Source organism: Oncorhynchus kisutch, linkage group LG21 (genome assembly GCF_002021735.2).
Source record: "Oncorhynchus kisutch isolate 150728-3 linkage group LG21, Okis_V2, whole genome shotgun sequence".
Lineage (NCBI taxonomy): Eukaryota > Metazoa > Chordata > Actinopteri > Salmoniformes > Salmonidae > Oncorhynchus > Oncorhynchus kisutch.
In genome coordinates, this window is record NC_034194.2 from 23,101,691 (window position 1) to 23,116,826 (window position 15,136).

A 15,136-nucleotide genomic window follows, 5' to 3' on the forward strand; every position below is an offset into this window, starting at 1 on the left:
GTGCTACGGGGCGGTAGTCGTTTAGCTCAGTTACCTTAGCTTTCTTGGGAACAGGAACAATGGTGGCCCTCTTGAAGCATGTGGGAACAACAGACTGGGATAGGGATTGATTGAATATGTCCGTAAACACACCAGCCAGCTGGTCTGCGCATGCTCTGAGGGTGCGGCTGGGGATGCCGTCTGGGCCTGCAGCCTTGCGAGGGTTCACACGTTTAAATGTTTTCCTCGCGTCGGCTGCAGTGAAGGAGAGTCCGCATGTTTTAGTTGCGGGCAGTGTCAGTGGCACTGTATTGTCCTCAAAGTGGGCAAAAAAGTTATTTAGTCTGCCTGGGAGCAAGACATCCTGGTCCGTGACAGTGCTGGTTTTCTTTTTGTAATCCGTGATTGAATTGAGATTCTACTTTGTCTCTATACTGACGCTTAGCTTGTTTGATTGCCTTGCGGAGGGAATAGTTACACTGTTTGTATTCGGTCATGTTTCCAGTCACCTTGCCCTGATTAAAAGCAGTGGTTCGCGCTTTCAGTTTCACGCGAATGCTGCCATCAATCCACGGTTTCTGGTTTGGGAATGTTTTAATCGTTGCTATGGGAACGACATCTTCAACGCACGTTCTAATGAACTCGCACACCGAATCAGCGTATTCGTCAATGTTGTCGTCTGACGCAATACGGAACATATCCCAGTCCACGTGATGGAAGCAGTCTTCGAGTGTGGAATCAGATTGGTCGGACCAGCGTTGAACAGACCTCAGCGCGTGAGCTTCTTGTTTTAGTTTCTGTCTGTAGGCAGGGATCAACAAAATGGAGTCGTGGTCAGCTTTTCCGAAAGGAGGGCGGGGCAGGGCCTTATATGCGTCACGGAAGTTGGAATAGCAATGATCCAAGGTTTTTCCCGCCCTGGTTGCACAATCGATATGCTGATAAAATTTAGGGAGTCTTGTTTTCAGATTAGCCTTGTTAAAATCCCCAGCTACAATGAATGCAGCCTCCGGATATATGGATTCCAGTTTGCAAAGAGTCAAATAAAGTTCGTTCAGAGCCATCGATGTGTCTGCTTGGGGGGGAATATATACGGCTGTGATTATAATCGAAGAGAATTCCCTTGGTAGATAATGCGGTCTACAATTGATTGTGAGGAATTCTAAATCAGGTGAACAGAAGGACTTGAGTTCCTGTATGTTGTTTTGGCCACACCACGTCCCGTTAACCATAAAGCATACGCCCCCGCCCCTCTTCTTACCAGAAAGATGTTTGTTTCTGTCGGCGCGATGCGTGGAGAAACCAGCTGGCTGCACCGTCTCCGATAGCGTCTCTCCAGTGAGCCATGTTTCCGTGAAGCAAAGAACGTTACAGTCTCTGATGTCCCTCTGGAATGCTACCCTTGCTCGGATTTCATCAACCTTGTTGTCAAGAGACTGGACATTGGCGAGGAGAATGCTAGGGAGTGGTGCACGATGTGCCCGTCTCCGGAGTCTGACCAGAAGACCGCTTCGTTTTCCCCTTTTTCGAAGTCGTTTTTTGGGGTCGCCGGCTGGGATCCATTCTGTTGTCCTGGGTGAAAGGCAGAACACAGGGTCCGCTTCGCGAAAGTCATATTCTTGGTCGTACTGATGGTGAGTTGACGCTGCTCTTATGTTCAGTAGTTCTTCTCGACTGTATGTAATGAAACCTAAGATGACCTGGGGTACCAATGTAAGAAATAACACGTAAAAAAACTAAAAACTGCATAGTTTCCTAGGAACGCGAAGCGAGGCGGCCATCTCTGTCGACGCCGGAAGTATCCAAGTGCTGGCTCCATAGGCACATCTGTAAACACATACACAGTCGCTGTTCTATTACCAATAGCAGTTAGGATAGGTGATATCTGACAAACAAACATATACTATGTTGATGTTTGAAAAGGTCAGATTTAACCTACCTAATCCTGGTCTCCCCATCTATGACCTTTGGTGAGCAGGCAAACGCTGAGGCTGAAGGTAAGGTCTTTGCCTGCATCCCATTGATGGGCATGGCAGCGTAGATCAGCTCCTGGCCCCTCATCAAAGATACTAGTTTGTCAAACACAACCACACACACAGAGTACAGATTACATTATAAATGGTGGTTATGATTAGCATGGTGGAACCAACCTGATCATTGCATTCACCCTTCTATTTCACTTCAGATATCCTGATATGTGTGTGAAGAGAAAAGGTAAACACAGCGATCAGGGTTGTTCCACCAGGTTAGGTTATGAAGGTGAAATGGGCCAAACTCGAAACTGTTTTGACCTTTGACCAGGTCAAATGTCACCAACCTGATTCAAGTGTCCTCCCAGTTCCATGTATTGCTATGCTCACAGTGAGGGCATGTCTGGTGATGCTGAGGGTCCCCTTGCTGGTATTCTACATGTTGCATGTTCGGCTGCAAACAGCCGAACAATTGACATTGACATCTTCTTGGACATCTTTCGAACAATTGTAGCAGGAAATCCTCTTTAACAATATACTTCCTCATCTTATGACGTGATGTTGACTGGGAGGGCCTGTGACAGGGTGATACAATAGACAGCCAGGTGGTCAATTGCATTTTGTTCTAAAGAAAGGAGAAAGCTTTTTGCTTATGCACTTCACAATCAAAATGACTCAACTAGTTGTATCTGCTTGGCTTGGGAATTAACCTACTTGTTTCTCAAACCTGATATTTCTTTATACAACTTTTTACATAACACACATTACGGTTGTTGATGAAGCCGTCTGTGTCATCAGGGCAGTAACTCAGTTCAAGCTAATTCTAGGTCGTTGCTAGTTACAACAGCCACAAAGTCATAAAAAAATTCATATTTTTTAATGTGATTTTAAACCTAACCATAACCTTAACCACACTGCTAACCTTATGTCTCACCCTAACCTTAAATGAAGACCAAAAAGCACATTTTTGTTTTTATGGATTTTTATGACATAAACAATTGTGACATTGTGGTTGTGGTAACTAGTGGAAACCCTAATTTGATGCTTATCAGATGTAGACGGACTGTAACCCTGTATTGGATTAGATTCAGGCTGGGGACGCCATTATGTTTTTTTTCTCCTAGTTCACTGTATTAGTCAGACTCATAAGTTAGCTACCGCCATAGCTGCATCCATAATTTGTTTTAATTTAGACAATACAGAATACACTTATATGAGTTACGAACTAAATTGGAATTCTGAGTTGTAGGCTAACGTTAGCTAGCTAATGTTAGCTAGCCTGCCTCGCTACCATTATCAAATGATAACGTTACAAAACCAGCAGTATCTAGACAATACACAAACTTGTATGAGTTATGACCTAACTAAGTTGTAATGAGGTATCTAGCTAGCTATACTAACATTAACTAAAACATTAGCTAGCCTGCCTCATTGGAGTATGGTCAAGCAAGTAAAGATTTCCCGAAAGTTTTGGACCACTAAACAACTAGTGTTTTAGAACCACAGAGTTACCCCAAGTAGCAAAGAAAACAGGAGCTGCCTCCAGCACCTTTTCAACTTCAACATTTCATCAAATCACCTCTGCTTAGTCTAATACAGTGACAACTAAAATATAACAATTTAGTTCAATCAACATAAGCTAATTATGATGTGGCTGTCCATGGTTCTGATTTCTGTGTGTGTGTGTGTGTGCATGTGCGTGTGCGTGTGTGCGTGCGTGTGCGTGTGTGCGTGCGTGTGTGTGGGTAGAAAAACATGTTGACTCACACTACTTGTAGAGAAACGCCAATGCCATCCTCCTTTCTTTTATGTTGGCGAAACTGTCTATCACTCTGTCATACAGTACGCGCTTTTATTTTTTGTTGTCCTAGGCTACCTGGCTAAAATACTAGCTTGCTAGCCTAACTTCCATTCATGGGGCAACATTAACTAGTTAACTAGTTAATAGCTACGTATTGAACTTCCATCCTCTCAGGCCAGGGGCACAACAATGTATGAGTTAATGGTTGGATCAGAATCGCTGTTATAATCATTGGCCAGTACGGAGAATTAAGTAAAACCACAAGTCCAAATCCCTATCTCCATCCAGGAAAGAGAAAATCTTAGCTAGGGAGGACAACAACACAACCAGATACAACAATTCAAGTTTTTCTGTCAATGACTTATGCTCTCAATTGGATTTTATAGGACACTCTCTTTGCTGACCATTCACAGTTGAGCTTGCTTAGTTTAGCTCAATGCTGATTGGATAATTCTTTATTCTTTTTTTTCAAGAGAGGCCAGATTCTTGCTGGCTTCGTTTGCCTTCAATGCTATGGGTGGCAACGATGTCATACTCGTTTGGACCAGACAGCATCAGATAAATGGCCTAGACGTAGAGAGACAGAGGGGCGCTGTTTCACTTACTCTGATGCTTTCTCCCATGAGATACATTCAGCCTCTTGCGAATTGAAGGAAAATGATGAGATACAGAGAGATGAAAGATAAATAATTTTGTTTTTATATTTTTCTTGGTAAATTTTGGGGGGGAGCCTGGCTTCCCTTGGCATCCATGTATACACAACACTGACAGAGAGGTCATTATATTTCAGTATCTCTGGTTATGCTCACCACCACCGGTCGTTGCCCACCAAGCTAGCGTTACTGGTGCAGATTTGGGGACCGACAAACTCCAAGCACCTATTCCACGTAGTAGCTCGGGTTCGTAGAGCTTGGCTAAAGGGGGTATGATTTGTTGGCACAATTGTAATCCAAACCCAACCTTTATCTACTCGCTGTGATGCCGAGGTTCCAAATTCCATTTTACACGAGACTGACTTTATGACCAAAATTTGTAGTCAATTTTGATACTAGAACAAAAATGTTTCTGACTCATATCATATCAATGCCACATAGGCTGTTTTCAAAGGGATTAGTTGTTTTTTAGGGGAAGTCGCTCTTTAAGATTTTAATAATTTCCCATTTGAGAACTGAATTGCTTCTCCTGACTCTTGGTTACCACTACCAGACTTGACACACTCCTCCACATACGGAGTTGTTACACTTCCTAAAAGAAAGCCTAGTTAACACCTAGTTTTTGGCATGTATGTTGAGGTACGTGGCTATTCATCACAACAGGTATCTATATGCAAGGAAACTCATCACACATGGCTGTAGTTATAGCTCCCCCAAACTACTGCCACTCTCTACCTCCACCACATATTCCTCTCCCCCATCTCAGATCCGTATCCCCTGCGTGACTCAGCGGCATGTCAGGATCCTCTGTTTGTCTTTCTCTCTCTCTGTAAATAACAGCTCCTTTCTTCTGTAAGTGGGTCATTTTGTGTTTTCCACACACGGCCCAGTAATTGAAATCTGTCCTGTTCATGTATTCAGTCCCTTTTTTTTACTTGCCTTGCGTTGTAGCCAGGGAGGGAGAGAGGGAGGGAGAGAGAGAGAGAGAGAGAGAGAGAGAGAGAGAGAGATCTTCCGTTATACAATGTTTATTTTTCACCCTGCATTACCTTGGTTTAATGGAAATGTGACACAGCCATTTCAGGGAATAGCTGAGAACATTGTGCCTTAGTGGATAATCAAACCCTGGTCTCCCAATTAAACCTGTACACCATCCAGCATAACCCAAATTAGACTGAAGCAGTGTCACATATAGTTGAATTGGCTACTTATTTGAACCAAGATGCAACACAGAGAGCCCCATCCCTCTGTCATTGCCTTACCATTATGTTTCTTTTTCAATATACAGGGTTCACTTGTAAATACTCAACCCTACTCCTTATTCGAGAAAAAATGGATGCCCATTACAGAGCGCTGCTCTCTGCTAAAGGTACAGTACTCACAGTTTCCCCCTCACTACGGCACGCACAGTGCAAAACAGAACAGCTGGTCAGCACAAACACACTGTCTTGTTCTATTATGTTTTGCAGCTTGTGTGGACTCCTCCCTGCCCAGATCTCTCCTCACCAGTATCAAATGTAAGTGCTTTTGAAATAACCTCGCGGCTGATGTGCCATCTTAAATATACATATATACAGTAAATATACATACTGAATCTAAGTAGGTAGGACTGCAGAGGAGTCAAACAGATGGCAACGTCACACCGGGTTCAAGAGCAGATCAACTTTAGAATTCTCTAAAGTGTATATCTCCTTTCTCTGCTTCCTCGCCAGAAGTCATTTAGAACCAGCGGAGGAGACATTCTGTCCGATTAGTGTAGTTCTGGTGTGGTGTTCACAACCCTGTCACTAATGCAGCGGTCTCTACCACTGGCGGAGTCAGGACCTCTCTGAGACAATGTGGGCTAAAATTGCTCATACGTATATTCCCACAGATGCTACAATGTAGACACTCTCAAGCAGCATTAGCTTGTTGGTAGTTGATTTAAGAGAGGATCGAGTAGGGATGTCCACTTTCAACACACACTTATGAGGAATTCTCTAGAGAATGATGGTATGTACTTTATCTTACACATTTGTTTCACGTTTGTAATTCCTAAGTTTTATGCAATCAGCCATTTGGGAGTGACATTCCCTGAACGGATGTGAGTGCACTTATCCCAAGTATACTTGGGACGCCTTGGCTCATGATATGTTGATCGGGTCATCACTTCAGTATGATTGTGAATAGAATACTTCTATTTGGTATGATAACTGTCAAATGTAATAATATTGTTGTTGTCTATGCCACAGACTGTGACTGGCAGAGGAGAGAGAGATCCAGACAGAGGACAGGAGACCAGAATGACCACCATGCAAACCCAGCCAATCCCAGTGTACACACAGTTCTCAGGGTGAGACTTGTCTGTCTAGTCCCTTATCTAACACCGGACATGCATGGCCGAGATATCCTCAGACCTGGCTAACAGCTGCTTTTCAAAACAACTTCTCAAATCGTTCACGATGAACCAAGTTGACCGCAGGCATCATGTCTACACCTGGTATTACATTTGTTTTTTATCTAAATGCATCATCATCGAGATAAATACAATAGTGGTCCCCATGGACTGATCTCCATCCAGTCCCAATAACCCTTTTCCATGTACAGTTGAAGTCGAAGGTGACATACACCTTAGCCAAATACATTTAAACTCAGTTTTTCACAATTCCTGACATTTAATCCTAGTAAGAATTCCCTGTCTTAGGTCAGTTAGGATCACCACTTTATTTTAAGAATGTGAAATGTCTGAATAGTAGTGGGGATAATGATTTATTTCAGCTTTTATTTATTTAATTACATTCCCAGTGGGTTAGAAGTTTACATACACTCAATTAGTATTTGGTAGCATTGCCTTTAAATTGTTTAACTTGGGTCAAACACGTTTTTTTGCCACAACTTTTGAAGTATGCTTGGGGTCATTGTCCATTTGGAAGACCCATTTGCGACCAAGCTTTAACTTCCTGACTGATGTCTTGAGATGTTGCTTCAAAATATCCACGTAATTTTCCTCCCTCATGATTTCTTCTATTTTGTGAAGTGCACCAATCCCTCCTGCAGCAAAGCACCCCCACAACATGATGCTGCCACCCCCGTGCTTCACAGTTGGGATGGTGTTCTTCAGCTTGCAAGCATCCCCCTCTTTCCTCCAAACATAACGATGGTCATTATGGCCAAACAGTTCTATTTCTGTTTCATCAGACGAGAGGACATTTCTCCAAAAAGTACAATCTTTGTCCCCATGTGTAGTTGGCTGTGCAGTCTGGCATTTTTATGACTGTTTTGAAGCAGTGGCTTGCTGAGCGGTCTTTCAGGTTATGTTCATATAGGACTTGTTTTACTGTGTTTATAGATACTTTTGTACCTGTTTCCTCCAGCATCTTCACAAGGTCCTTTGCTGTTGTTCTGGGATTGATTTGCACTTTTCGCACCAAAGTACATTCTCTAGGAGACAGAACGCATCTCCTTCCTGAGCGGTATGACGGCTGCGTGGTCCCATGGTGTTTATACTTGCGTACTATTGTTTGGACAGATGAACGTGGTACCTTCAGGCGTTTGGAAACTGCTCCCAAGGATGAACAAGACTTGTGGAGGTCTACAATTGTTTTTCTGAGGTCTTGGCTTTCTTTTGATTTTCCCATGATGTCAAGCAAAGAGGAACTGCGTTTGAAGGTAGGCCTTGAAGTACATCCACAGGTACACCTCCAATTGACTCAAATTATGTCAGTTAGCCTACCAGAAGCTTCTAAAGCTATGACATAATTTTCTGGAATTTTCCAAGCTGTTTAAAAAGGCACAGTCAACTTAGTGTATGTAAACTTCTGACCCACTGGAATTGTGATAGTGAGTTATAAGTGAAATAATCTGTCTGTAAACAATTGTTGGCAAAATTGCTTGTGTCATGCACAAAGTAGATGTCCTAACTGACTTGCCAAAATTTTTGTTTGTTAACATTAAATTTGTGGAGTGGTTGAAAAACAAGTTTTAATGACTCCAACCTAAGTGTATGTAAACTTCCGACTTCAACTGTATACACCAAGTCAGAAACATCTAATCTCACTGAATGCACTGCCAACAATCCAATCACGGGATGCATTTTAATATAAATTGTTGCCTACTTGGCTGGGTCTAAACATTTTCAAGAATATATATATATATATATATATATATATATATATAGCCCTTTACCTTTGGGTTCTCTTCGGGGATTAAGCACATTGCCATCTTACGTCATTCATCTCGTCAGTCATCCACCAATCCCTGCAGAGTCACTTCCAATCTGCTTCTTGTGTCCTTCAATCAGTTGGTTGGGATTTAAATTGAGCATATGGAATGTTTCATATACACTGTACACTACACAAGACCCCCCATGTTAGGAGTGTGTATTGGAGGCGAAGTCAGGTGCAGGAGAGCAGAGTGTAGTGAACAGGCGCACTATTTATTCCCGTCCAAAATGACAGCACAAAGTAACATAAAATGTGCCCAAAACACGGAACATAGACAAAAAGTGATGCGTGTAACAATATCCACAATTCCAAAATACACGTAACACAAACAATCTTACACAAAGACATGATGGGGAACAGAGGAATAAATACATATGGATTGATTGGGGAATGAAAACCAGGTGTGCAGGGAACAAGACAAAACAAATGGACACATGAAATATGGAGTGGCGATGGCTAGAAAGCCGGTGACGTGGACTGTCGAACGACGCCCAAACAAGGAGAGGAGCCGACTTCTGCGGAAGTCGTGACACACCATATATTGTTGCATATTCTTATGGAGTCTGTGAGTGTCACTAGCTTTAAATGTAGACGACTAATGGTTCAAATAAGTGAGTCTTAACTTTATTACAGATGTGGAACTTTATGACACAAAAATGTGCATTCACATCTCATTGACGTTTCAGTTACAAGAACTTCATAAGCGAGATACATTTCTACACACATGTTGCGATTCCCTTTCATTATTCCAATCGGTTTGTTACCGATTTGCAACAAAACAGGTTGCAAAATCGGAAAAATATTTCCATCGTTGCAGATGACTGAACAAAATCCACTGCCAAAGTAAAAGTAATCAGGTGCTGGAGTTAAGGAAACACAAGTACATTTAATGAGAATAGGTGAGAAGCATAGAGAGATAGGCTGCTGACATACTGTCATAATGATGAACCTGTAATTGCATTCTCTGTGTGGCCTGTGAATGCATCTCATCTCCGTATAATACAGTGGGGAGAACAAGTATTTGAGACACTGCCGATTTTGCAGGTTTTCCTACTTACAAAGCATGTAGAGGTCTGTAATTTTTATCATAGGTACACTTCAATTGTGAGAGACGGAATCTAAAACAAAAATCCAGAATATCACATTGTATGATTTTTAAGTAATTCATTTGCATTTTATTGCATGACATAAGTATTTGATCACCTACCAACCAGTAAGAATTCCGTCTCTCACAGACCTGTTAGTTTTTCTTTAAGAAGCCCTCCTGTTCTCCACTCATTACCTGTATTAACTGCACCTGTTTGAACTCATTACCTGTATAAAAGACACCTGTCCACACACTCAATCAAACAGACTCCAACCTCTCCACAATGGCAGAGAACAGAGAGCTGTGTAAGGACATAAGGTATAAAATTGTAGACCTGCACAAGGCTGGGATGGGCTACAGGACAATAGGCAAGCAGCTTGGTGAGAAGGCAACAACTGTTGGCGCAATTATTAGAAAATGGAAGAAGTTCAAGATGACGGTGAATCACCCTCGGTCTGGGGCTCCATGCAAGATCTCACCTCGTGGGGCATCAATGATCATGAGGAAGGTGAGGAATCAGCCCAGAACTACATGGCAGGACCTGGTCAATGACCTGAAGAGAGCTGGGACTATAGTCTCAAAGAAAACCATTAGTAACACACTACGCTGTCATGGGTTAAAATCCTGCAGGGCACGCAAGGTCCCCCTGCTCAAGCCAGCGCATGTCCAGGCCCGTCTGAAGTTTGCCAATGACCATCTGGATGATCCAGAGGAGGAATGGGAGAAGATCATGTGGTCTGATGAGACAAAAATAGAGCTTTTTGGTCTAAACTCCACTCGCTGTGTTTGGAGGAATAAGAAGGATGAGTACAACCCCAAGAACACCATCCCAACCGTGAAGCATGGAGGTGGAAACATCATTCTTTGGGGATGCTTTTCTGCAAAGGGGAAAGGACGACTGCACTGCATTGAGGGGAGGATGGATGGGGCCATGTATCGCAAGATCTTGGCCAACAACCTCCTTCCCTCAGTAAGAGCATTGAAGATGGGTCGTGGATGGGTCTTCCAGCATGACAACGACCCGAAACACACAGCCAGGGCAACTAAGGAGTGGCTCCGTAAGAAGCATCTCAAGGTCCTGGAGTGGCCTAGCCATCTCCAGACCCGAACCCAATAGAACATCTTTGGAGGGAGCTGAAAGTCCGTATTGCCCAGCGACAGCCCCGAAACCTGAATGATCTGGAGAAGGTCTGTATGGAGGAGTGGGCCAAAATCCCTGCTGCAGTGTGTGCAAAACTGGTCAAGAACTACATGAAACTTATGATCTCTGTAATTGCAAACAAAGGTTTCTGTGTCTGCTTTTCTGATGTATCAAATACTTATCATGCAATAAAATGCAAATTAATGACTTAAAAATCATACAATGTGATTTTCTGGATTTTTTTATTTTATTCCGTCTCTCACAGTTGAAGTGTACCTATGATACAAATTACAGACCTCTACATGCTTTGTAAGTAGGAAAACCTGCAAAATCGGCAGTGTATCAAATACTTGTTCTCCCCCCTGTATATATGCTGACTATTCTTAACCCGAAGTCCCCGCACACACGCACGCACGCACACACACAAACCCTTTCCAAGTCCCTGAGCACACATCAGTACGCTGAGGTCAACATTAAAACATGCAACAGCATCATTACGTGTCCTGCACAATCATCTCCCTATAGTACGGCAGCGTCTTGAAGTCCCATGCAGACGATGCAGAATGGAAGGGGAAGTGCTCAATGTTGCAGGTTAAAATTAAAATTAAAGACGTAAAAGAGATGCCGTTCTCTCCTCCTCTCTCCTGGTATCATCCTTGTTATTCGTTCTGACTAACAATCCGCTTTCTTTGTTATTAGTCTTTTAGAGACCATATCAAGAAGTTCCACTGTTAGCTGTGTTGAATCAAATATGATCACTTTATAGTTTGATAATGCTGTGATTGTGCAGTGGTCTGGTCTTTCTCTCTCACACTTACTCACCCTCAATCCATCTCTCCCTCTCTCTCTCTATGTCTTCCTGTGGGACTGTTAGCTCATCCACTAGATTGAAGGGATTTAGTGACTCAACTGTGAGAGTCGGCTTGATTCTGTTCTGATAACTTGCTTTCCTTGATGTCCTTACGCCCTTGCAGATCTGAGAGAATACTTGCCATCATTTTCCTCCCTGAATGAAATTCATTTTTATATATCGGTTGAGAACACATTCTCATTTTCAACAATGACTTGTAGCCAGCCATACTAGTCCTTTCAGACATTCTAGGGTCAGAAAGGCTCAGAAAATGTCGTCACCATCATACTGGAATCCAACCTTAGTAGCCATCTTTACACTCAGCATGACAAATTGAGTGTGCTATGTAATGACCATACAGTGTTCCGTGCGAACAGAGCTGACCAGATGACAGTGACCGTTCAACCATGCAAGCGAGTGTTTGACGGTATGATAGGTGACCACGCTGAACACGTTGATTGAGCAGGGTTGTGGTTATCGTGCATCGATTTCCATAGATATCTCCACGCTACAAACCTTCTGCTGTGTGTGTGTGTGTGTGTGTGTGTGTGTGTGTGTGTGTGTGTGTGTGTGTGTGTGTGTGTGTGTGTGTGTGTGTGTGTGTGTGTGTGTGTGTGTGTGTGTGTGTGTGTGTGTGTGTGTGTGTGTGTGTGTGTGTGTGTGTGTGTGAGAGAGAGAGGGAGAGAGAGAATGAGTGAGTATCTTTCTGCCTGTGTATCAAGCCACATAGATGAGGAAGCTGCCACCCCCATAGTGAGGATTATACAGAACGACTTTAGTTCACTTCAAAGCTCACCCTCGGGCCACCCTTGGTGTGTCCTTTAAAGTGTTACTGTACAGTATACATCATTTCATTTATAGCCTACTATAGAATGCAACCATCATAATTGACAAATGTCTCAGACCAGACAAACCCATGAGAACCTGTCTGACTGGAACTACTTCACCTTGACCTTCCCCATATAAAAAGAGTGGTATGACATACAGTAATGAAATAACATGAAACAACTCATAGTGACATTTCAGGTATGAGTTATTCCAAGACAAAGTGACGCTCCTCTTCTCCCTGTAGGCACCCCAGCCTGGCCACCTCACCTCTAGGGACCATCAACAGGCCCAGGGGCCCTACCAGAGCCCAGCTCAAAGGACCTACAGCGGGGACGTCCTGGACAGACACCCAGGGGTGTTCCACAGGGTCGGCCAGCAACCTTTCACCCCCAGGACCCACAGGAACCAGCATGACTCCTTCCTGTCTCAGTATCGCTACTACACCCCACCGCCAGGCCAGAAGAAGGGACAGACTGAGAGGTGATGCTAACTGCTTTTAGGAGACCATTGCTGCTGTAAAATATAAATGTACATAAGCCATGATTATAAAAGAGAACAAGCATATGCCTTACACCTCTGAGTCCATTGAATTATAGAGGTCTTGAACGCTAGCAGCAGTGTTAAAATATATCTAATAAAAACACATTGTTCCGTAATCCTAATAGTTAGAGGCAGTAGAATGCATTAATTACAGAGTGAAAAGAAAGAGCGAGAGAAAAAAAGAGGGAGAAAGAGAGATAAAGACAAATGCATGCACAATTATTATCATAATGCAAATGCCAGTCCAGAATGCTTGCAGCGTGTTGTCGTTATTAGGCCCATCATCTACATGCAGTGGGCGATAAGCTTCATGCTAAGCAGACAGAGAGAGCTAGCTGCTAAACACTTAAAATGAATAAAAAGGACTGAGAATAAAAACAGTTCAAAGTCCTTTATTTAGAGCTGCAGTAGCAGAGCAAGTTAAAAACCACATGAAACTGGCACCTAACACAGACATGGCTCACCATAGTTAAAAGACATTCCACTGACAAACAATCTGGCAAAACTTCTTTAAGATGACAGGTGACCCAATTACTGTACGGAAACACCTTTGTCAATTAACCACTTCCATTTGCTGGACCAATAGAAAACAAGAAACTTAACAATGAACACCTGATCGCAATTGGTTGAAAACGATGGGAAATATTTAGTAAATGGAATGTTTAATAAATGACAATGAAATAAGGACATACACAAACATATCTTGCTCTAAAAAATACTTGGAATAAATACGCATTGAAATGTCTTTAGTGAAGGCCACTCCTTCACACAGACCCAGAGGATTTTTTTTTAAATGTGAGGGATTAAGGAAACACACACTCACTTTCAATCATAAACACATAAACAGACGGAACCTGTTGGTTTTCTCAATGGCTCATCACTATTCCTGTGCAGGAATCTGTCCTGACTCTCCTGACAATGATGATTAGCCCCCCCGTCATCTTCATTATCTTCATCTGTTTTCCATCTGTCTATTTCCTCCTCTCCCTCTTGACAGGAAGAAGCATCCCTCTTCATCACAGAATACCTCTGGGGGTAGTTGCCATGGTCACAAGGTCAGGTCAACAAGGAAGCACCTGTGTTTTATGTTACCGTTGCGTTACATAACCACACACACCACCTTATATCTACAAGAGCTTGATTGACCCCATGTTGATATAAGGTCAATGATCCAGACATAGCATTGTGGCATACCGGCATAGCACCATCATCATTAATGTGTTTACCCCTTCTACCCTTTCTAGTATCCTGCACAGTGGTCTATGAAATACAGTGCGACAAACACAGGAGCCGATCAAGCTGGCAGGTTAGATAATAAGTAATTACTATGTCATTAATGAATAATTTACACAGTTATGTAATGTAATAGTGTATGTAGCCCAGACATGCATGGAAGAGCTGCTAATGCCCATAGCAGAAAGAGGTCCATCTGTATATGGAGTATTGAAGTTAAGACACCTGATAGACAGTAGAAGACACTGAGTTGTATCCCGTTACATTAAGCTGATATCAATATACATGAATACTGAAAATGTACAGATTTCCAATCCACTGTATTGATGGTGTGGAATTCTATTCATATTCCCTAGGGAGGGAGAGGAGAAAGAGGGGGATGAGGAGGAAGAGGAGGGGAAATATCTACAGTTCTTGGAAGATGTGACCAATGATATTTTACGCTACGGGTTCTACTCTGACAGGTGAAACGTTACATTCATGTTTTCCATTCCATTTCCATGAATGTAAGGCGGGAGGGCCGACAAGCTTTGGAGTCCCCTCGGAGAGCGGGCCTCCCAGATGGCAAACAGTATGTACACGTCATATGCCGTATTTTTATATTATTTTTTATTGTATTTTTTATTTTTTTTATTCCTCAACCTCATAATAATAATAATAATTTGTTCAGCTTCTATAGCTCTTTTCATTACAGAAAGAATCTCAAAACCTCTTGAAAAGAAAAATAAACAAGCATTAAAAGAATACTAATAAAAAATATACTGTATATCAAATCAAATTGCATTGGTCACATACACGTGTTTAGCAGATGTTATTGTGGGTGAAATGCTTGTGCCTGTGCAATAATATCTA

General features: G+C 42.5%; 1 protein-coding gene across 2 annotated transcripts in view; it reads left to right on the top strand.

Annotated features, from left to right (window-relative positions):
- LOC109866717 (spermatogenesis-associated protein 7) overlaps nt 1-15,136 on the top strand; it is a 55,550-nt gene that overhangs the window by 15,703 nt on the left and 24,711 nt on the right. For both annotated transcript variants that reach the window (XM_020455524.2, XM_020455522.2), the window contains exons 2-8: nt 5,692-5,772; nt 5,873-5,920; nt 6,635-6,735; nt 12,756-12,991; nt 14,049-14,106; nt 14,296-14,357; nt 14,641-14,748. In XM_020455524.2, coding sequence (XP_020311113.1) covers nt 5,736-5,772; nt 5,873-5,920; nt 6,635-6,735; nt 12,756-12,991; nt 14,049-14,106; nt 14,296-14,357; nt 14,641-14,748 — 650 coding nt within the window. In that variant the 5' untranslated portion in view covers nt 5,692-5,735. The remainder of the gene's footprint in view (nt 1-5,691; nt 5,773-5,872; nt 5,921-6,634; nt 6,736-12,755; nt 12,992-14,048; nt 14,107-14,295; nt 14,358-14,640; nt 14,749-15,136) is intronic.